Source organism: Alosa sapidissima, chromosome 5 (assembly GCF_018492685.1).
Source record: "Alosa sapidissima isolate fAloSap1 chromosome 5, fAloSap1.pri, whole genome shotgun sequence".
NCBI lineage: Eukaryota > Metazoa > Chordata > Actinopteri > Clupeiformes > Clupeidae > Alosa > Alosa sapidissima.
Genome location: NC_055961.1, coordinates 1,716,972 through 1,741,487, shown reverse-complemented (window position 1 = coordinate 1,741,487; position 24,516 = coordinate 1,716,972). Strand labels below are relative to the sequence as shown.

At 47.1% G+C, this 24,516-nt stretch overlaps 2 protein-coding genes across 2 annotated transcripts; both read right to left on the bottom strand.

The window, feature by feature from the left end:
* Nucleotides 1-19,488: 19,488 nt before the first annotated feature.
* Nucleotides 19,489-21,884, bottom strand: ovca2 (OVCA2 serine hydrolase domain containing). The gene is made up of 2 exons (XM_042092381.1): nucleotides 21,621-21,884; nucleotides 19,489-20,091 (listed from the first exon to the last, which is right to left on the bottom strand). Exons 1-2 carry the CDS (start codon nucleotides 21,778-21,780, stop codon nucleotides 19,568-19,570), a joined length of 684 nt encoding a protein of 227 aa, XP_041948315.1. The 5' UTR covers nucleotides 21,781-21,884; the 3' UTR covers nucleotides 19,489-19,567.
* Nucleotides 21,885-21,999: 115 nt separating this feature from the next.
* On the bottom strand, nucleotides 22,000-23,696 carry LOC121708935 (HAUS augmin-like complex subunit 5). Its single transcript, XM_042091896.1, has 2 exons — nucleotides 23,479-23,696; nucleotides 22,000-22,492 (listed from the first exon to the last, which is right to left on the bottom strand). Exons 1-2 carry the CDS (start codon nucleotides 23,694-23,696, stop codon nucleotides 22,384-22,386), a joined length of 327 nt encoding a protein of 108 aa, XP_041947830.1. The 3' UTR covers nucleotides 22,000-22,383.
* Nucleotides 23,697-24,516: the final 820 nt, after the last annotated feature.

The window sequence follows — 24,516 nt, the reverse complement described above, 5'->3', positions numbered from 1 at the left end:
TTATCTTTTAGTTCACAAGGGGCCATTTTTGGAGTGCATTATCTTTTAGTTCACAAGGGGGCAGTGTGCCTGTGCTAAGTTTCATGCTTTCTGCCAAAACTGAATGATTACAATGTCTGTACTACTACAGTGTGACTATGGGCATCAGTGTGTGTGTGTGTGTGTGTGTGTGTGTGTGTGTGTGTGTGTGTGTGTGTGTGTGTGTGTATCACCTCAGTGCTTGCATCACACTTACAGTAAGAACTTATAGTGCGTTCATGTGGCTGGGAAGTGGGAACTTTAGAACTCCGTACTTCCCAACTGGGAAGTGGGAACTTAAACAAACAATGAAGTGACTTATTTGGGCATGGAACAAGTCCATTTTTTATCTTTCACTATGTTGAGTGATGTAAAAACATTCTCCCTGGGGCTCTTGCAAAGCTCCCACTTCAGAGCCAGAAATTCCCATTTCAGGTGTGACGTACTCCCCCTATATAGAGTTCTCCCACTTCCCAGGTGCTCATGAACGCACCTGCACCAATATCACCGAAACACTGGCAAACATCTTAAATGGCTGCCATGTCTACAAAGGAATGTACATAGCACGTCATGACAGAATAGTAGACCTCATAGTGAAAGACATATCAAACCATTTTCCAGCCACAGTAAGATTGTACAAATATCCTCATGAAAATACATCCATGTTTCAGCACTGCAGTAGTAATTTGAGGGGCCGTGGCCTACTGGTTAGCACTTTGGACTTGTTAACCAGTTAACCGGAGGGTTGCCGGTTCGAACCCCCGACCAGTAGGCACGGCTGAAGTGCCCTTGAGCAAGGCACCTAACCCCGACCAGTAGGCACGGCTGAAGTGCCCTTGAGCAAGGCACCTAACCCCGACCAGTAGGCACGGCTGAAGAGCCCTTGAGCAAGGCACCTAACCCCTCACTGCTGCCCGAGCCCCGCTGTTGTTGCAGGCAGCTCACTGCGCCGGGATTAGTGTGTGCTTCACACTTCAGAGTGTGTTTCACTAATTCACGGATTGGGATAAATGCAGAGACCAAATTTCCCTCACGGGATCAAAAGAGTATGTATAGTTACTTATAGTTATAGTAACCCTAGTCCTTTCCTACACCTGGTTGCCAATACACCAGATGTTGTTATTATCAATGAGGCGCTCATGTTGGAGGTAGGCTGCACCTTTGATTCTAGCATGGAGAAGGCTTTCTGCACCAAGGTAGTTAAATACCAACCACTCCTAAACACCATCTCAGAGCTAGGCTATAGGTGTGTGTGTGTGTCCACTCCTAAACACCATCTCAGAGCTAGGCTATAGGTGTGTGTGTGTCCACTCCTAAACACCATCTCAGAGGTAGGCTATAGGTGCAGACTACTTGTGTTCATACTTGGTAGCTTAGGACACACACACAGGTTGGTAGTAAGAGGGCTGCAACTACTTGGGATGGCCAAAGGGAGCGCTAAACAGCTTGCAGAGTACAGTGCCATCTCTGCTATTATTGACAGCCGCCACATATGGCGGAGACATTGTTACTTATACCCTGAAGAACTGAGTATTATAAGCATTGAATGATATGGTGAAGACCTGCTGCATGCCTGCTTGTCCATGAGTTTGTGTATGTATTCTACTGCAAACCTATGTCTGCATAAGAATGAGTGGTAAGACTGTAGGCTACGTGGAATGAAGCAGTTCAAGCTGCAGGCAATTTGTTCAACTATACTTGTGTGTGGTGTGTGTGTGTGGGGCGGGTTCTGGGTGGGTGTACGTTCATGACAAGTTGGGTGGGCAGGTGCGACCGTGGGTGTGAATGAAGGAGGGAGTTGGGGGGTGAGCTTCGAGAAAGAGAATACACGTGAGACCGAAATGTCAGAGAAGGAACGTGAGTTTGCCGGCGGAAGCGATAGGTATATTCCATTCCACTATCACCAAACGCCCACCGCGCATGCTGCATCAGTGGGACTCCGACCTCCCGCGCAAACGCTTCCCTGACGCGCTGCTGCTACGCACTAGATGCCATCGGAGTCCCCCAAATCGACGATTCAAATCGGCTTCTTCACTTCAGACGCTCACTTCTGAGGCGCATGAAGATATTGTTTAATTAAAACAATTTTGCAGTTACTATAGGGCTACCGGTTGGTTTTAAGAGATTCAATGGTTTCTGAAAAACGCTGGGAATAACATTGAGGATAGTGATTTAAAAGCTCAACAGAGTATTCGAATCTTTATTTGAATAAAAACCTGGATAGTAGCCTAACGCATTAACTTGAGTGGGAATGCAATAACATGAATCCCGGAAGAAAGTCGTTCATGCTTGCTAAGGGAAAGCTGTAACAAAAAGAAAAGTTCTCTTCGTAGGAGAATCATTTTAGGTCCGGAAAGCTGTATGTCTGAGTCGTACAGTCTATATGCTATCTGTACTCTCATTTCTGCTCGTTTCGGCTACTAAATATACTGCAGATGAATTTAGAATCACCAAATGTAAACGCAAACTCTCCTTTGCTTTTATTAAGCAGCGGGATTAACAAAATATCACCGTCACCTTATTGGACAACATGAGAGACATCGCCTCACCACCGGCCGACTTCCCTCCTCTCTTCGCCAGGAGCCGTCTTTATAAATAGCAATCCCGTTGACAACATTCCGTCAATGACGTCATGCGTACGCGTGGATGTGTAGGTGATGCTTTTTAGTGAATGAACCCCCCTCCCCTTCACGGCTTACTAGTACTATACCAGCTCTATAAAAAGCGCACGGTGGCTTGTAAGAACGGTTGAGAATCGCGAGTTTTCTGTGAGAGAAGGGTCATAACGGCGCGAAGAGACTGTGACTGTCTTGTATTAACGCTGCAGCCTTCAGACGGTTTAAAGAAACTTTATTTCTTAGAACTTGACAAGTTGAAGTGCGAACGTTTCACAAGCAAGATGAAGAAACTGTCACTGTCATCTGTGGAAGAGCATTTCGATCGAGACCATTGACTGGTGAGTTAATTTTACTGCTTCGTGGCTTCACGGAACTAGAGTAGCCTGTTTGTGTGTAAGATTGTAGACTTAATGTGTTTATTTGAATTTTCTGGATGACGTGAAGTCATTGAAACAAGCATGTTACTTGAACCAGGGTGTGTAGATCCAACAGAGAGACAGGTAGATTGCGGGAGAACTGAAAGTTGCTGCATGACTCACTTTTTTACATGTGTGTGGCGTGACTTCTTTGACTAAACCAAGGCAATCGGATGGGTCATGTACCCTTTACGAGCAATTTCATGCCGACGATTGGACGATTGGACGATGGAAGACGATTACTGTATTCAGACGGTGTTACGCTAGTCTATGGTCAAGGTTTGAAGAACGGCTATGACAATCTGTAGTTAGTGGTAACCAAACTTGCACACGTTTCAACCGAAGTTAGACGATGACACATAATTCCAACAGCATGTATGTGTTTTGGGGAATGATCACGATGGAGAATGCCCTACCTCTGAAAATAGTCAAACAATATTGAAAAGCTATTTTAAAAACTAACAAAATGTTGACCTAACCGAGAAACGCTAAGACAGGCCAGGGCTGAATTGCGGATCTAGAGACCTGCATTTTCCTTGTATGCGCGAGGGTCCCACCTAAGGATAACACGGTTTTACTATTCTCGTCATAGAGCACAGCCTGGAGGCTTCCGGTGGGGACGACCCCCCCCCCCCCCCCCCCCAATTTTGTTCCGGTTGGTGTCCACCCCCCACCATCACCACCATAATACTCAAACACACCACCGCTGGATCCACAACATGACTCTATTCATAGGTGTAATTATGGCATTTTCACTGCAGCGACTCTATTTGCCTTGCCTGGCCTTCCCCACTGGATGTACAATTTCCTTTGCGCCCAATCATTTCCGTTTACCCTTTTCCTGCATGAATTCTGTGACGTGTTTTCAGTTGCTGAAGTCAGTTCTGCGTCACTCTTGCGCACTTTGCAGATGATTCGCAGTCACCTACTGTAACCCTTTAAAGAGACAGCGCGTGCTCAGAACACACACGCACACATCTCGACGCGCGCGAGCGCACATACAAAGACACACTCCGTGAGCCTATAATCGCAAAGCAGTTCTCTCTCTTCGTAACGCGCTTACTATGATAATGAAGTGTAGTTATCTTAAGTGGTATTGTTTTTTATGTTCAATGCGTTTTCACCTGATTGCATTCGGTTAACTGTAAAATGGTGCACAGAGAGAGATCATTATTAGCTTTTGAATGAACGTTTTTAAGAGAAATGTAGCCTATATTTGTGGCATAGACTGTGGTATAACACACGTATCCACTAAACGTATTATCATTAGGTCGGTTGAGATACCTCAAGAAATTGACATTTTTGTTTAGAGATTGTAATCACATAGCATATATTATTATCTTCGGTCGGATCCACGGATAGAAAACCTTTAGACTGTGAATTTACGGGACACTAAGATAGACTGCTCCGCCAATTCTGCCACACACTTAAATGCCACATAATTTAGTCTTGATGTATCGACATCGATATTTCACAGCCGTATTAGCAAACCGATAGCCATCGAAGCGGAATCTCACATTTCAGTACCACGGACAGCGACAGACCACTGACTGAGATAATGGCTGCTGTCACGTGCGTCGCGGTGCTGAACAATAGTCCTGTGCAGGCGCAGTGGCACGCGCTGGCTTGTCCGTGAGAGCTCAGTCGTCCGGGCAAAGGGCGAGAGCGACAAACACATTAGAACTGAAATAAACCATTTCGCTCATCTCCCGCTCTCTTCTGTGAATGCAATAGGATCGTGTAAGAGCTGATAACGCGCTACAATGAGCCATTCCGTACATGTGGAATTCCTCCAATAGTCCAGATCTTGCCAGTAGTTACTGGAGCACCCACACATAGGTCAGCTGAACCAAATGGACTTAACAAAACTTGGAAACTTGAAACGTCTTTTCAGCTTTTTTCCCTTTTTAACATTCTCCTCCCAAGCATCAGTTGCATTCATGAATGAATGTCCAGCTGCCCTTTTCCAATTTCTCTTACACCCCAAAATATTTGCCGTCTGAATGCTGCCTTAGAGAGATTGCCACAGTATTTGCTGTCTGAATGCTGCCTTAGAGAGATTGACAAGTTCGAGGTGGCCTGTAATCAGACGTCTGAAATAGTCTGCTGTTTGACTGCCAGGCTCTAACAGCAAAGCCAGCCAAGTGATAGCCAGCAATACACACTCCCAAAGCCCAGTCCAGCACGTCAGGACCTTTACTACTTACACACTCCCAAAGCCCAGTCCAGCACGTCAGGACACACTCCCAAAGCCCAGTGCTGGCCAGCACGTCAGGACCTTGGCTCTAGACTGCTTACTGCTTACACACTCCTGCGGCTCAGTAACAGTCTACAGTCATGGCTACTGAAGTCTGGCCTGAGCTCCACCGCTGCCCGGTCAGAGATCTGCTGTCCGAGAGAGGAGGAAGAAGCAAACCCAGCTGCAACATAAAAAACTACAGCAAAACTGAGAGTTCTACAGAAAACGACAGCAAAACTGAGAGTTCTACAGAAAACTACAGCAAAACTGAGAGTTCTACAGGTGTGATGTGTTACTCACACTACCCTATTACCCCTGAGAGTTCTACACTACCCTATTACCCCTGAGAGTTCTACAGGTCTGATACCCCATTAGCCTTTATTCTGTGCCCCCCAAGACAAAATTACACCTGTTATACTACAAGTAGTCTTACAACTGTGTGTGTGTGTGTGAATATTTATGTGTGTGTGTGTCTGTGTGTGTGTGTGTGTAAATATGTATGTGTGTGTGTGTGTGTGTGTGTAATATGACACTGAAGCAGGCGGCAAAATTGAAATTCCCAAGAACATAGAGCATAATGTAAACGTACACCCACATTTCTACCACCTCAACACACACACACACACACACACACCCTCTGCTCACTCTCATACTCTAGCACACGATCATCCACCCTCTCCCACACACACACACACACAATCATCCACCCACTCCCACACACACACACACGATCATCCACCCACTCCCACACACACACACACACGATCATCCACCCACTCCCACTCCCACACACACACACACACACACACGATCATCCACCCACTCCCACACACACACACACACACACACATGATCATCCACCCACTCCCACCACCCACCCCCCACCCCATCCCCGCTGACGCAGTCACGAGCAGCTGTAGTGGGAGGGGAGGACAGTGTGTTCCTCCGTCTCTGCGCTGCATTGGGGGATCCCTGAGCTAGAGGGCCTGGTCTCAGCTCTCAGCAGCCAATCAGAGCCCTGCCTGTGTCCAGTTGCCATGCCAACTCCCTCTCCTCCTCTTTCACCGCTGTCTCCATGGTGACCGTGGCTTTAGATTGTTACTGTACCGACAGCACGTGGTAACAGTCTACAGCCATGGTCGTCAGGGGGGCGGTTGCCACGGACACAGTGGTGGCCCAGCTGAGAGGTGGAAGTCCAAAGGCACAGGGAGAGGAGTGTCCCATGGGAATCCCACGGTGGGAACGCAGAAGATGCGGCATCAGCTGACGCTGCTGGAAGTAGGTCATGAGAGAGAGGCGGCTATCCCCCCTCAGAACAGCATTCTCTCGTCTCTTTTGACTCATTAAATGTCTCTAACCCCTATCCCCCCTCAGAACAAGTTTGCTTTTTGTAGATCGGGGGAAAAAATGAACTGAGAGCAAAATAAATCTGAAGTGAAAAGAACTCCAAATGACTCCAACTTCTACCTTCTAGAACTCCAAATGACTTTGTTTAACTTTGACAGGCCTTTTCACTTCCACAGTGGCATCCAATAGAGGACGCATGAAGTCTCTTGACTTGGTGTCACAGCCAAGAGCTCTGATGGACGCCTGTGGCTCAGAGTTCTCTCATCAGGAGCAGTAGTCTAGAGTCATAATGAATCCAGTTCCCTCAGTAAGAGGTTTTTTGGCCCTGTGACGCTGAAAAGCACTCAAGGAAACATGAGGAGTCTTTCTGATGAACAAACCTGATTAATCTCTGTTCACCCTAAACATCAGTGAGCCTTTAGGAATTCATAGCCATCTTTGGGGTGAACATCTAGTGCATTTTCAATCCTAACAAGTAATCCTTCCAGGAGAGGAAAGTTAGTTGAAGCAGAAGAGATTAACTCTTCCATACCTTGCGTTGCCTCTGTATATATAAATCAACTCCTCATCTTACAAACCTTGTGTTGCCTCTACAGTTCTCATGTCTGCTGTATGCTTGGTTAGTGCTGAGAGCCCAAGTGTGGCAATGAACTAAGAGACAAAAACACTTTAACCTGCACGTGTATAGGGACACTTTAACACTTTAACCTGCACGTGTATAGGGACACTTTAAATTATGTTCAAATATGCACAAATCATGTATCAAATCAAGTCTTTTGATTGACAAATTTGTAAATGTGCACAGGTGTATCCTTTTAATAAATAACTCTAATTGCATCCATTCTGATGTGAGTTCATGTGTTATTTCAGAACAGAGAATGTTTAAAATCCCTGCAATAAAATACTTGCACATCTTAAATGCTTTCATGCCAGGTCTTAGATGAGCATAGATAAAAGATAAATAACACTTTACTTGACAGTATCGACATAAGAGTGACATGACACAGTCATGAACATATGACACTGTCATGACACATGAACCCTAACCCTAATCCTAACCTCTAATCCTAACCCTGACTCTGACCCTAAACCGAATCTTAACCCTAACTTGTTATGACAAAAAACAAATGTCACTTAATAACAGAAGTGTTATGTCATAAACGTTTATGACTTGTTTTTTACACATTCATGACAGTGTCATGTCATTCTTATGTCGATACTGTCAAGTAAAGTGTAAAGTGCAACCAAACTGGTCTCATAATGTTCCATTTGTACCTTTCCAATGATTGAATGTGAGTTTGTCACAACGGCATGTTGAGAAGGGGCTGAAATCAGGTCATGAAGCTGACACCATGGGCCATAGCATTGCACTGGAGTAGCGAGCACACACGGGTCCATAGCATAGTGTCTGTGAGCACACATGGGCCCATATAGTGTCTGTGAGCACACACGGGCCCATATAGTGTCTGTGAGCACACACGGGCCCATAGCATAGTAATGTCTGTGAGCACACACGGGTCCATAGCATAGTTCGATCTCTTTGTATGTCTGGAACATGTGAAGAAATTGACAATAAAGCTGACTTTGACTTTAGTGTCTGTGAGCACACAGGGGCCCATATAGTGTCTGTGAGCACACACGGGCCCATATAGTGTCTGTGAGCACACACAGGGCCATAGCATAGTAGTGTCTGTGAGCACACACAGGCCCATAGCATAGTGTCTGTGAGCACACACGGGCCAATAGCATAGTAGTGTCTGTGAGCACACACGGGTCCATAGCATAGTAGTGTCTGTGAGCACACACGGACCCATAGCATAGTGTCTGTGAGCACACACGGGTCCATAGCATAGTAGTGTCTGTGAGCACACACGGGTCCATAGCATAGTAGTGTCTGTGAGCACACACGGGTCCATATAGTGTCTGTGAGCACACACGGGCCCATATAGTGTCTGTGAGCACAAACGGGCCCATATAGTGTCTGTGAGCACACACGGGTCCATATAGTGTCTGTGAGCACACACGGGTCCATAGCATAGTAGTGTCTGTGAGCACACACGGGTCCATAGCATAGTAGTGTCTGTGAGCACACACGGGTCCATATAGTGTCTGTGAGCACACATGGGTCCATATAGTGTCTGTGAACACACACGGGTCCATAGCATAGACATGTGTCCATATAGTGTCTGTGAGCACTCACGGGCCCATATAGTGTCTGTGAGCACACATGGGGCCATATAGTGTCTATGGGTATGGTTATGATATGCGTATGATATGGGTATGGGTATGATATGAAATGGGTATGGTAACGTCATGGTATGGTATGATTTGGTCATGGTTATGGGATTTAGCAGACGCTTTTGTCCAAAGCGACATACAAATAACAACAATACAATAGTTACATTTAACAGTAAATAATTTAAAAAGTTGGCAAGACTACATTAAGGAGAATAACAAAATAATAAACAAAAATGGCAATTCAATCAAAAGCCTAAGGAAAATAAACAAATACTATAATAAACAAACCATAACACATAAGAACCGCTTAATAAACTGCAAAAGTGCATGTTGAACAGATATGCCTATAGAGCCCTCTTGAAAGACCCAAAACTATCACAGGAATGGGGAGCACTGGGCAACTCATTCCACCAACATGGAATTACTGAGGAAAAAAGTCTTGAATTTGACCTAGCGTTTATGACTGTTACTCTAGAAAAAACACCAGAGGATGCAAGGCTGTTCATCTTCAACATCTAGCCCTAGAAAAGCCTACATTCTAGGCTACTGATTTGATAGAGTGGCCTCACAAAAAAGGCCGTTTAGAATGTAGAATGTAAAATGTAGGATGGTCATCCAATGGTCAGCAGTTACTGTTCTGTGACTCTAAGCAGTCAGGCCAGGCCAGGTCATCCCACAGGCTTTAACTCTCGTTCAGTGACACTGGTCTATTGCATCAATGCTTTTGGGAGACCCAATCCGGCCTGTGGTCAGGTGTCTTGGTTGCAGAGGCCTCTGGGGTCAGAGGTCAGGGGTCAGGGTCAATAAGCACCTTCCCTCTCAGTCTGAGTCTCCTCTGGGCCTGTGGGGAGGGGAGAGGGGGGGGGGGGGATGGACACCAAACTGGGCAGCAGGCCAGTCGACACAGGAGTGAACAAGGGTGATGTATGTGAAGTATGAAGACAGACACACACACACACACACACACACACACACACACACACACACACACACACACACACCAGCAGAATCGATGTGCTCCTGTGTCTCAGTCCCGGTACGTTTCCTGATAATCTGAAAGCTTGTGCTGCCATCTAGAGGTCAGTAAAGATTTACAACGTTACTTTCCCTTAGATGGTCTCACTCACACAGTAACACATGCAATCCTACAGAAAAGACACATTTACAGTCAATTGAAATAATTAAGGGCTTATCAAGTCATTTGATGACAATTAATGATGAAAAAAAAAAAAAACTAAATCCACCGCAATAGAGATTTCCCTCCTTCTCTCCAACACACACACACACACACACACACACACACACTCCCTCAGGACGTCTCCTCCCTGCACTGCAAGAGTTCATGTGCCGGCACATAGCACACACATCACAGCACATAAACTCTTACTGTTCATGGTGAAGCGCACAGGGACTTTAAACACACACACACACACATACACACACACACACTCTGTCTCTCTCTCATACACACACACACACACACAGAACATATACACATGCATGTGTATATATATACACACCTAAAGTTACCCAATTATGCTCAACCACCCTCACCACAAACACACACATACAACCTCTCTCCACCACACACACACACACACACACACACACACACACAGTACAGCGACACATACACACACACAGAGCAGGGAGACACACACACTCACTCACACACACACACACACACACACACAGACACACACACACTCTCTGTCTCTCTCTCACACACACACAGAGCAGGGACACACACACACACACAGTAGAGCGACACATACACACACACACACACAGAGCAGGGAGACACACACACACACACAGAGCAGAGCAGGGAGACACACACACACAGAGCAGGGAGACACACACACACACACAGTAGAGCGACACATACACACACACAGAGCAGGGAGACACACACACACACACACACACAGAGCAGGGAGACACACACACACACACACACAGTAGAGCGACACATACACACACACAGAGTAGGGAGACACACACACACACACACACACACACACACAGTATGTGTATGGAGATGCAGACAGAGAGAGAGAGAGAGAGGAGGAACAACTAGAGAGTGAGGGAGAGAGAGAGAGAGAGGAAGAAGGGAGAATATGAACCATGCCTTCAGCCTTCAGCCTTCAGCCTTCATTGCAGAACACAATGTCCAGATAAACAGGAAACCCATAAACCTCTAAGGCCTGTTGGCTCTCAAGGATATTAAGCAACTCCTGACACACTCTCCTCCATCTCCTCCTCCTCCTCATCCTCCTCTCCTTCTCCTCCTTCTCCTCCTTCTCCTCCTCCTCTCCTCCTACTCCTCCTCTCCATCTCTCCTCTCCATCTCTCCTCTCCATCTCTCCTCTCCTCCTCCTCCTCTCCTCTTCCTCCTCTCCTTCTCCTCCTCCTCCTCCTCCTCCTCCTCTCCTCTTCCTCCTCTCCTTCTCCTCCTCCTCCTCCTCCTCCTCCTCTCCTCCTCCTCCTCTCCTCTTCCTCCTCTCCTTCTCCTCCTCCTCCTCCTCCTCTCCTCTTCCTCCTCTCCATCTCTCCTCCTCCTCTCCTCTCCTTCTCCTCTCCTCCTCTCCTCCTCTCCTCCTCTCCTCCTCTCCTCCCCTGTCCCCCTCTGTGTGTTGTGTGCCAGTTAGCTGCCATCAGCTCGTAACTCTATCACACACACCACGTTCACCACACACACACACACACACACCACGTTCACCACACACACACACACACACACACCACGTTCACCACACACACACACACCACGTTCACCACACACACACACACACACCACGTTCACCACACACACACACACCACATTCACCACACACACATACACACACACACACACCACGTTCACCACACACACACACACACACACACACACACACACACACACACACCACATTCACCACACACACACACACACACCACGTTCACCACACACACACACACACCACGTTCACCACACACACACACACACACACCACGTTCACCACACATACACACACACACACCACGTTCACCACACACACACACCACGTTCACCACACACACACACAGAGCCCAAGGGCCTCACACACCACGTTCATCACACACACACACCACGTTCACCACACACACACAGAGCCCAAGGGCCTCACACACCACGTTTACCACACACACACCACGTTCACCACACACACACACCACGTTCACCACACACACACACACACAGAGCCCAAGGGCCTCCCTCTCCTCCTCCCTCTCCCTGCCTCTCTCCTTCACTCTTCCTCCTCCACACACTCTCTCTCCCTCTCTCACTGACACTCTCTCTCTCTCACTCCCTCTCTCCCATTAAAACTCCCTCCCTCTCTCTCTCCCACTCTCTCACTAACAATCTCTCACTAACACTCTCTCCCTCTCTCTCACTCTCTCACTAATTCTCTCTCTCCCTCTCTCTCACTCCCTCTCTCTCCCTCTCTCTCACTAATTCTCTCTCTCCCTCCCTCTATCTCTCCCTCCCTCTCTCCCTCCCTCTCTCTCTCCCTCCCTCTCTCCCTCTCTCCCTCTCTCTCTCCCTCCCTCCCTCCCTCCCTCTCTCTCTCCCTCCCTCTCCCTCCCTCCCTCTCTCCCTCTCTCTCCCTCCCTCTCTCTCTCCCTCCCTCTCTCCCTCTCTCCCTCCCTCCCTCCCTCTCTCCCTCCCTCTCCCTCCCTCCCTCTCTCCCTCTCTCTCCCTCCCTCCCTCTCTCCCTCCCTCTCTCCCTCCCTCTCTCCCTCCCTCTCTCAGTGCAGCATCATGTTCTCCATGTCCACTCTGTCTGGACTGTAAACTGAGTAGTCATGTGAGAGAGAGTAACGGGGGCCACACAGCACAGTGCGTGTTCTGGAAGAACCCCAACGCGTTCTGGAGGAACCCCAACGCGTTCTGGAGGAAGCCCAACGTGTTCTGGAGGAACCCCAACGCGTTCTGGAGGAAGCCCAACGTTGGCGTCATGTTCCTGAGACTGCCACGTTTCACACCCCACACACACAAGGGCATCACCAACACTGCTGACGTGGTTTACACACAACTACAGACTCCTGCACCTGACACACACACAACACTCTCACACACACACAACTACAGACTCCTGCACCTGACACACACACAACACTCTCACACACACACAACTACAGACTCCTGCACCTGACACACACACAACACTCTCACACACACACAACTACAGACTCCTGCACCTGACACACACACAACACTCTCACACACACACAACTACAGATTCCTGCACCTGACACACACACAACACTCTCACACACACACAACTACAGACTCCTGCACCTGACACGATGAAGTAAACAACCGCATGTGCACTCTCACACACACAGCACTCTCACACACACAACACTCTCTCACACACACAACACTCTCACACACACACAACACTCTCTCACACACACAACACTCTCTCACACACAACACTTTCTCACACACACAACACTCTCACACACATAACACTCTCACACACACAACACTCTCTCACACACACAACACTCTCACACACACACAACACTCTCACACACACAACATTCTCTCACACACACAACACTCTCACACACACAACACTCTCACACACACAACACTCTCTCACACACACAACACTCTCACACACACACAACACTCTCTCACACACACAACACTCTCTCACACACAACACTTTCTCACACACACAACACTCTCACACACACACAACACTCACACACATAACACTCTCTCATACACACAACACTCTCACACACACACAACACTCTCTCACACACACAACACTCTCACACACACAACACTCTCTCACACACACACACACAACACTCTCACACACACACACACACAACACTCTCACACACACACACACACACAACACTCTCACACACACACACTCTCTCTCACACACACAACACACTCTTTCACACACACACAACACTCTCACACACACACACAGCACTCACACACACACACACACACAACACTCTCACACACACACACAACACTCACACACACACAACACTCTCACACACACACACAACACTCTCACACACACACAACACTCTCTCTGACACACACAACACTCTCACACACACACAACACTCTCACACACACACAACACTCTCTCTGACACACACAACACTCTCACACACACACAACACTCTCTCTCCCACACACACAACACTCTCACACACACACACACAACACTCTCACACACACACACACAACACTCTCACACACACACAACACACTCTCTCTCAAACACACAACACTCTCTCACACACAAACAACACACTCTCACACACACACACACAACACTCTCACATACACACACAACACTCTCACACACACACAACACACTCTCTCACACACAACACTCTCACACACACAACACTCTCTCACACACACAACACTCTCTCACACACAACACTTTCTCACACACACAACACTCTGACACACACAACACTCTCATACACACAACACTCTCACACACACAACACTCACACACATAACACTCTCTCACACACACAACACTCTCACACACACACAACACTCTCTCACACACACAACACTCTCTCACACACACAACACTCTCTCTCACACACACAACACTCTCACACACACACAACACTCTCTCTCCCACACACACAACACTCTCTCACACACACAACACTCTCACACACACACACACACAACACTCTCACACACACACACTCTCTCTCACACACAACACTCTCTCACACACACACAACACTCTCACACACACACAACACTCACACACATAACACTCTCTCACACACACAACACTCTCACACACACACAACACTCTCTCACACACACAACACTCTCACACACACACAACACTCTCTCACACACACAACACTCTCTCTCACACACACAACACTCTCACACACACACAACACTCTCTCTCCCACACACACAACACTCTCTCACACACACAACACTCTCACACACACACACAACACTCTCACACACACACACTCTCTCTCACACACAACACTCTCACACACACACACTCTCTCTCACACACAACACTCTCTCACACACACACAACACTCTCACACACACACACAGCACTCACACACACACACACACAACACTCTCTCACACACACACAACACTCTCACACACACACAACACTCTCACACACACACACAACACACTCTCACACACACACACAACACACTCTCACACACACACAACACACTCTCTCTCACACACACAAACAACACACTCTCACACACACACAACACTCTCTCTCACACACACAACACTCTCACACACACACAACACTCTCACATAAAGTACTGAAACCAGTCCTACCTGCTCACACCAGAGTCAAATCACAGGAACACTGCTCAGCACAAACAATCATTCCTACATGACAAAGAGTCCGTGCCACATGGGAAATAAGACACCGCTAGTAAACAGGAAGTTGAGCTCATCCCCTCATAGGCATGTTCCATGTCCAGTGCACATCAGCTCTCCTCTCGTCTGCCCAGAGCGCCGGACTCCCAGAGCAGCTCATGTTGATTGACAGGTCCAGCAGCGGTCTGCAGCGTTAGTGCAGCGTAAACAGCCCCTCCCACACCCTGCCCCGCCCCCACCTCACAGGGAACACGCTGAGAGCATGTGTGCGTTTGAATACTGTAGTGTGTGTGGAAGGGGGGGGGGGGGTGTATGTGTGTGTGTGTGTGTGTGTGTGTGGGTGTATGTGTGTGTGTATGTGTGTGTGTGTGTGCATGTGTGGGTTTGAATACTGTAGTGTGTGTGGGGGGGGGGGGAGGGGGGTGTATGTGTGTGGGTGTATGTGTGTGTGTGAGCATGTGTGGGTTTGAATACTGCGTTTGAATACTGTAGTGTGTGTGTGTGTGTGTGGGGGGGGGGTGTATGTGTGTGTGTGTGTGTATGTGTGTTTGTGTGTGTGTATGTGTGTGTGTGTGTGTGTGTGTGCGTGCGTGTGCGTGCGTGCGTGTATGTGTGTGTATGTGTGTGTGTGTGTGCATGCATGTGTGGGTCTTGTAACCGGAGGGTTGCCGGTTCGAACCCCGACCAGTAGGAATGGCTGAAGTGCACCTAACCCCTCACTGCTTCCCGAGCGCCACTGTAGCAGGCAGCTCACTGCATCAGGATTAGTGTGTGCTTCACCTCACTGTGTGTTCACTGTGTGCTATGTGTGTTTAACTAATTCACGGATTGGGATAAATGCAGAGACCAAATTTCCCTCACGGGATCAAAAGAGTATATATACTTATACATTCACACACCATGTTCTGTCTATGCTGGATTAGACCTCTCCATAACCCCATACACACACACACACACACCTTGCTCCCCCACCTACACACACACCACACACACCCTGCCCCCCCCCCCTCACACACACACACACACACACTCTCTCTTCCATTTCTGTCTGGTTTGTGTGTTTGTCCTGTAGTTGCGCAAGAGGCCGGATTCCTAAGTGAAACAGTCACAGCCCTGCACTCAGACTTACTGGCACACACACACACACACACACACAGTCACCGCCCTGCACTCAGACTTACTGGCACACACACACACACACACAGTCACAGCCCTGCACTCAGACTTACTGGCACACACACACACACACACACACACACACACACAGTCACAGCCCTGCACTCAGACTTACTGGCAGAGGGGAATATAGGTTCCCCACACACATTTTATACATATGAATCTCAATACAATACTATATTTCATACACATCGGTCAATCAAACAAAAGCAACAGAAAGATACTAGATGTTTTGCATTACAGCTGAACAACTTCAAGTGCTCCTGTGGGATGGACTGGTGCGGGAGGGTGGAATGATCGGAATGTCTGCGCGCTGTGTGTCTACATGAATTCCATTTATTTATTTATCACTTACAACTAAACAGGATTCCTATTCAGACATAATCTTACTTACAGGTTTTCACAATAGCTAAAACACATTTTCTGAAACCTTCCACCCTTATCTTAAAACTGTAAACACAAATCCCAAATCTCAAACAACATTCCCAAAACCTGATAACCTCTGCAAAACTGAACAATCGCCTCAAAACAGCTGTAGTAGCTGTGCTCAAAACCAAACACTGTGTTCAGATCATCTCATAAAGCAGTCAGAATGAAAACACTACTGAGCAGTCATTAGACGCTACATCAACAGATGGAAAACACAGTGTTCAGATCATCTCATAAAGCTCCAGGAGACATTTGCATTGTTTACAACACAGTAAATGCAGTTTGCATAAAACAAAACAATTGAACAGTGAATTCAACATTTACTGTAAATCCAGTAAACGTAAAGTATTGAGAATGGGCGTTTGTGTTTACAGTTTTGAGAAAAGAGTGTAAGGTTTCAAAAAATGTGTTTTAGGAATTGTGAAAAATTGTATACCTGAAGACATTTCTGCAGCCTACAGCCTCCAAAGTACTCTAAATACCTCACTGATTCTGTCCATTGTTGATATGAACCTGCACTGTTCAGCAACCTGTTCACACTCTGAACTGGCTGATATTGGCTGCGTCACATCATTTTATAACAAGTGTGACAAATCTTGAGTCGTTGTGTTTAATGTATGACATCTGAGCTCTATTTGTGTTTACCTTTTGACACTTATGCATCACAGGAGCATCACAATGCAAAATGAATTTCCCCTTGGGGATCAATAAAGTATCTATCTATCTATCTATCTATCTATTTATCTATCTAAATGTGTCTTATTGCACAAGAATGTGTTTAGAGCTTTGCAAAAAGAGTCGATGAGATCTGCAAATTGTGTTTTATATGTGAAAACTTTAAGGTTTTACCAAAAGGGGGATGAATTCAATAAATGTGTTCAGGCAGCAGTTTAGTGTTTAAGCAATTTTGAAAAACTCCAATGATGAAGCATCAGGTGTGTATGCCAGAGAGAGGATGGAGTGTGTGTGTGTGTGTGTGTGTGTGTCAGAGAGAGGAGGATGGAGTGTGTGTGTGTGTGTCAGAGAGAGGAGGATGGAGTGTGTGTGTGTGTGTGTGTGTCAGAGAGAGGATGATGGAGTGTGTGTGTGTGTGTGAGAGAGATGGTGGGAGTGTGTGTGTGTGTGGGGGGGGGGGATCCTAAAGGGATGCATGGAGAGACTGAGAGTTCTGTAAAAGAGAGGGATGGAAAGAGGGAGGGAGGGATGGAGAGAGAGAGGGATGGAATATCTTATGTGAGTGAGACAGAGCAGAGAGGGAGAGAGAGAAATGGAGAGAGGGAAGGAGGGATGGAGAGAGAAATGGAGAGAATGAGTCTTGTGTTAGGAGGGAAGAAGATATGGAAAGAATGTGTCATTTCACTGTGTGTGACTAAGAGTGCGTGTGTGAGTGTGTGTGAGAGAGAGAATGTTCATTGGCTCATCTATCAATAAGGAGAGTAAACACACACACAGACCACCTGGGGAATGTGTCATAGTAGCTGATAGGTGATGATATAATTAGCATGTTTTTAAAAACCACTTCACTAGCACAGATGGAGAGATAGAGAGGGAGAGAGAGACAGAGAGAGAGAGAGTCAGAGAGAGAGAGAGAGTCAGAGAGAGAGAGAGAGAGTGAAAACAGGAATGATGGGGAGATGGAGTCAGAGCGAGAGGTGGAGAGAGAGAGGGAGAGAGAGAGAGAGAGGGAAAGAGAGAGAGAGGGAGAGGTGGAGAGAGAGAGAGGGAGAGAGAGAGGGAGAGGTGGAGAGAGGGAGAGGTGGAGAGGGAGAGAGGGAGAGGTGGAGAGAGAGAGAGGGAGAGGTGGAGAGGGAAGAACACATTCCCTCCACATCTGGTAATCATTTGAAGCGTAATACTTATGCTACAAAAGTACACAGAGTTCTCCCTCCCTCTCTCAGATGGCCTGTGATGTAGTACACACACACACAGACACACACACATTCACTCACGCCTCCATGAGGCTGGAACTGGTATTGCGTCCTCAAATGTGGCACAGAACTGTGCACTGCTACACTGAACATGAGGTTCATGAGGTCAGCAAAAGCAAATATGGGGTTGATTTCCACGCAGTGCATCTAGCGGTCATTATTACATGGCTCTTCACAATGCTAGAACGCTCTACTGACTTGAATGGGATTTCCCAACATTCTATGGTAAGATATATTCATGTAATTACCGCTGCAAACATAATACCGCCATCAGTGGCAACAGGATTTGTGCTTCTTATTGACGTCTTTCATATCACTCTGCAAGTAGTCCGGTCATTTCTTGCAATGGAACTTCATTCAAAAGTGAAAGCAGACGGTTGATCAGCTGTGTTCTAAAGAATGTTTGATTGAAGTTCAGCGTTTGTTGCAAACTATTTGTTTCTGCAAAAGCCACAACAAAAAGGTAATAAATAAATGTAGAGTCAAATCGTGTGGAGCTTTGGCAAGTTGCCGTATAACAAGCAGGATAATGTATAGAACGCCGGTTATTATCAGAAAATAAGTCCCTTCAGGAAGAAACACCCTGTCGGGACTTATTTTCCGATAATGACTGGCGTTCTATACATTATCCCTTACATAGCCCAGACGTCAAAACAACAAGCCATTACAGCGACAGTTTTATTTCAAGTCAAAAACCCCACAGTACAGAAGACCCTGAGAAAATAAGTATTAAGAGCAAGACTTCAGGTCTGTTTCTGAAACCTCTGGATGAAGTTCAGGTAAACTGATTTGTGCGCAGAAGCTGCCGGAACAAAATGTCCTCCTGAGTGGGTCAGAACGTCGGGTTCCTCAAACACAGCAAGGAGATCCCGGCTCATCTGGATGGGAATGACCGCGTCCACCTCCCCGAACACGTGCAGCGTCGGCGTGGCGACGGGGGTGCTGTAGAAGCGTGCGTGCTGGGCGCATGCGCTGCGGAAGCCCGAGATGATGATGGCGAAGTGGAAGCAGAGCTCGGGCTCCTGACCGCTCTCCTGCAGCGCCAGCAGCATGGCCACCAGGGCGGCGCCCTGACTGAAGCCCAGGACGCCGTCGAAAGGGCCTTGCTCGCGCACCGCCGCCCGCACCACCTCCACACTGGCCTCCAGGCCCTCGCTCTCCTCACACTCCTGCCCCGCGTGGAAGCTGCGCTGCTGACCATCAGAGAACCACCAGCCCCGCAGGGCCTCAGCGGTCACTTCACCAGCCTGCCCACAGCCCTGAGCATCTACACAGAGAGAGAGAGGGAGAGAGAGGGGGAGGGGGGGAGAGAGAGAGAGAGAGAGGGAGAGAGAGAGGGAGAGAGAGGGGGAGGGGGAGAGTGAGAGAGGGAGACGGAGAGAGAGGGAGAGAGTGAGAGGGAGAGAGAGAGAGAGGGGGGGGGGGGCAGGGAGAGGGAGACGGAGAGAGAGAGAGAGAGAGAGAGAGAGAGAGGGGGGGGGGAGAGAGAGGGAGACGGAGAGAGAGGGAGAGAGTGAGAGGGAGAGGGGGGGGGGGAGAGAGAGAGGGGGGGGGGGGGAGAGAGAGGGAGACGGAGAGAGAGGGAGAGGCGGGGAGGGGGGGCAGGGAGAGGGAGAGAGGGAGACAGAGAGAGAGAGAGGGAGAGGGAGAGAGAGAGAGAGAGGGAGAGAGAGAGAGAGGGAGAGAGTGCAGAATTTGGTTCAGAGAATGGAATTTAGTGTTTTAGCAATTGTGAAAAACTATAACAGCACTTGTTTAGGCTTTCAAAGCGTGTTTATGGAGTGTGATGTAGCTGCCTTTCTAAACATGTTGGATAAACTTCATTATAGGCCTATACAAGGAGGCCGCAGTGAAGAATGAATGGCAGCCATACCTTTGTTCATGCTTCGAAGACATTGTGTATGAAGTGTAGGCACCAAGTTTTCAAGTGCTGCATTAATAGGCTATCCAAAGTTCTGACTGCTTTGTTTTTCATTAAAAGCATAGCGAGGGAAGGGGGGTTGTCACCCCACCTGGCCTCCAAAGCTTACTTTCAGTACTTAAGTATGTTTTATAGTGGGCTACTTGTCATATTTAAGTACTGTAAATAATAGATACTTTAAGGCTTTTACTTAAGTGGAATGCTTATAGATTACTTGTACATTTCTGATCAAATGTACTTCTACTCAAGTGCGGGTTTCAGATACAGTATACAACTCTGAAGGAGAGAGGGGTATTTGGAAGAGAGAGGGGTATTTGAAGGAGAGAGGGGTATTTGGAAGAGAGAGAAGAGGGTCAGTGACTGACACCCCTGGTGGTAAAACAATATCCCTAAACCTACTGGAAAAGCAGCCTAGTGATAATCATGACACCATGTTTGTCCACAGAACACAAAAGACAACTTTCACTTTATAGGAAGTTTCATAATCAAATCAAATGTCTCACCTTGCAGTAAGGTATACAGTACAATACATTTCAAAGTATTGCGATTCTGCAGTGAAGTGCAATACTATTATTTCATGTCCAAATATGCATTCCCTGCATGTGTACAACTCACAAACAATTCCTCCAAAAATAGTCGACACTTGTAGGAGTGCAGTTATTTTTTTAGCATTTCTGTCAGACGAGGTGTTCTACAATGTTTGCCCACGACCAGGCTTGAATGACTGTTAGCATTGAGTTATTAATATCAGCTGATATGATAACGATAAATAAGAAAGACATCTCGTGGAAACATGGTGTCAACTGTGATATAACCGAAACAAAAGCACACATTTTGCGACGAGAGAAAAAGCACTGTACAAACACTAAACTTACTGTCCAGCTGACTTGGGACTTCGAGTGGAGCTGTGATGTACACCAGCTCTACCCGGTTCTTCAGCAGTTTTCGTAAAGCTCCCGTTTTCTCTCGGAAGCTGACCGCATTCTGACGGTAACCATGAAGGCAAAGGACCCGCAGTGCCGTGTTCGCAGACATGAGTTTGCTTTAGTAGTCTCCTACTGCAGAATGCAGAACTAGAAAGTAGTCACATCGCCACTTGGAAACCGCGTATGTCTATCTATGGTTTGAGTTTGACAGGCATCCAGAGGGATACATCTATGAGAATTGATGGTCTCCCCCTACAGGTTTGGAAGTGCAACGACTCATAAGATATTTTAAGATTCATGACATAAAAAAACAAAAAACATTAATGCATCATTTCAAATATGTTTATTTAAATGTATTGCACAATGACTAAAATGACAGGCATCCTTTAAGCAAACTCCTCGTATTAGTATTAATCGGGGCAAGGCTGTTATTTTTTTTAATAAAGCAATAGTACACTTGAATTGATAGGCAGGTTTTGACAAGTCATTGCCAAAGACGTTGCCAAAGTATCATCTGTATCTAGCCACAGAAGCTGGGGTCAGTCACAAACGCTACAACAAACTCTAAACTGTAGATCAGCAGATTTCACATGCGTAGTGGACATCGTGCTACGTGACGTCCTATTGGCTAACCCCACCGCAGCGCGTGCTGCAGCATGCAGGCGTAGACACGCCTATCGGCCATCGTGGTCCATGTTGCTTAATGCCACGTTTAAACTTCGTGTTTCTTGGTGGCCCTCTTCCACCTGTAGAGCCACTGCAGGAAGGTCTTTCCCTCCACACACATGTCCGGCAGCGCAAACTGGGCAGGCTGCTCCCACCTGGACACATCAAGAAGAGCGATCGGGAAGAGAAATCAGGAAAGAGCAATCAGGAAGAGACAGACAAGTAGGCTGGTCACCAGAATATCGGATGTGAGCAATATGTCAATCATCAAACAAGTAATCCAGCACACTTTGCACTCATGCCAAATTAATGGTCTGTGAGCCTATTATTGATAAAACTCCTGTAACATACAACTAGTTAGACCCAGTGAGCTTAAAACAGATGGGAGATGAAAATAACAGTTATGACCGTCCAGACGACTGATGACCAGGTCAGTGTGGAGGTCCAGAAGCGTTCTTAGTGATAGACCAGGCCAGTGGGGAGGTTCTTTAGTGATAAACCTCAGGCCAGTGGGGAGGTTCTTTAGTGATAAAGGCCTGTGGGGAGGTCTAGTACCAAACCTGCAGCTTGATCAAAAATGGCAAAGAGCCAATCTGTGTGTGTGAGCCAGGCTGTGTGTGTGTGTGTGCCAGGCTGTGTGTGTGTGTGTGTGTGTGTGAGAGAGCCAGGCTCGTTGGTATGGCTGCATGCTTAACTGCATTCCTAAGAGAGGAGCCCTACACCTTTTTCTTGCTACAAGAGTGAAGCTATAGGACCCTTCTATTAGGAGGCTCTCATTCATTTAGGCAGGTTTGTCACTAAACCACATGCAGTGACCCCCCCCCAGGCTGTGTGTGTGTGTGTGTGTGTGTGCAGAGTGTGTGTGTAGAGTGTGTGTGTGCGTAGAGTGTGTGTAGCGTGTGCGTGTAGAGTGTGTGTGTGCGTGTGTGTGTGCGCGTGTGTGTAGAGTGTGTGTGTGCGTAGAGTGTGTGTGTGTGCGTGTGTAGAGTGTGTGTGTGCGTGTGTAGAGTGTGTGTGTGCGTGTGTAGAGTGTGTGTGTGCGTGTGTAGAGTGTGTGTGTGCGTGTGTAGAGTGTGTGTGTGCGTGTGTAGAGTGTGTGTGTGCGTAGAGTGTGTGTAGTGTGTGTGTGTGTACACCGCACCAGTGTTTGATGGCCGTCCTGACTTGGGTGCAGCTGTCCAGGCCCTTGTTGCAGAGCTGCAGAGCCTCAGTGGCGCGGGGCAGCACCACCCTCTGCAGCTCCTCATCCACACAACGCACCCTCTCCACCAGGGCTGCAACACGCACGCACGCACGCGACACACACACGCACGCGCACACACAGGGATGAGTGAGACACACATGAGTGAGACACAGCATTAATGAACTCACAGAGACAGAGAGAGAGAGAGAGAGAGAGAGAGAGAGAGAGAGAGAGAGAGAGAGAGAGACAGACAGAGCGTCAGAAAACAGAGCGTCAGAACACAGCACAAAAAAAAAAAAACTTAATAGCAGACCATGCTGCTGTCAGTTACTGCCCGGTTGCTAGCAAGCTAGCTAGCCTCCTAGCTAAGGTAACATTTTAAACGGAAAAGTGTAATTTCTTTGAAATGACAACATGAATAACATTACTGACATTAGTTAAAGTGGATAGTTTATACTCAAGTGAACTTGCAATAGTATATTAAGTTTAAGCGAAGTCCTTCAACTACTAGTCACTTGTTAGCGCATAGCTGTATTGCCATAGCTACTCCCATCCACTTGTATACCGTTTTAAACTAGCATTAGCTAGCTAGCTAGTAATGATTAAAATATTCCTATCATGTCCTAAAGAATGATTCATTGGTATCATACATGATTATAGACAATAATACTGTGAAAACAATTATATTTATCTGTTCTTATTGCTTATTAAGAGAGAAAGTTTATTTAGTGCAGTGTTTCCCACAGAATTTAATTCTATTTGTGGTGGCATGTTTACAGAATTAACTTGAATGCAACAGTTTTTAACAAATTAGCGCAGCGTGGTTATGATGCTAACCAGAATTAAACACAATTTAGTACAACCAGAAAAATCATTGTGTGGTGGTCAATGTTGATATTGTGGTGGTCAGTGTTGATATTGTGGTGGGCCGCCACACATAAGTCAATGTATGGGAAACACTGCAGTGACGTAAGGTGACACTCCCACGTATGCAGA

Excerpts from the sequence above, each read along its gene's own strand:
- ovca2 (XM_042092381.1), bottom strand. The coding sequence starts at position 21,780 with ATGTCTGCGAACACGGCACTGCGGGTCCTTTGCCTTCATGGTTACCGT. Across the intron at positions 20,092-21,620 it reads AGTCCCAAGTCAGCTGGACA|ATGCTCAGGGCTGTGGGCAG; the intron begins GTAAGTTTAGTG and ends CTCTCTGTGTAG.
- LOC121708935 (XM_042091896.1), bottom strand. The coding sequence starts at position 23,696 with ATGCTGTGTCTCACTCATGTGTGTCTCACTCATCCCTGTGTGTGCGCG. Across the intron at positions 22,493-23,478 it reads AGGACGGCCATCAAACACTG|GTGGGAGCAGCCTGCCCAGT; the intron begins GTGCGGTGTACA and ends TGATGTGTCCAG.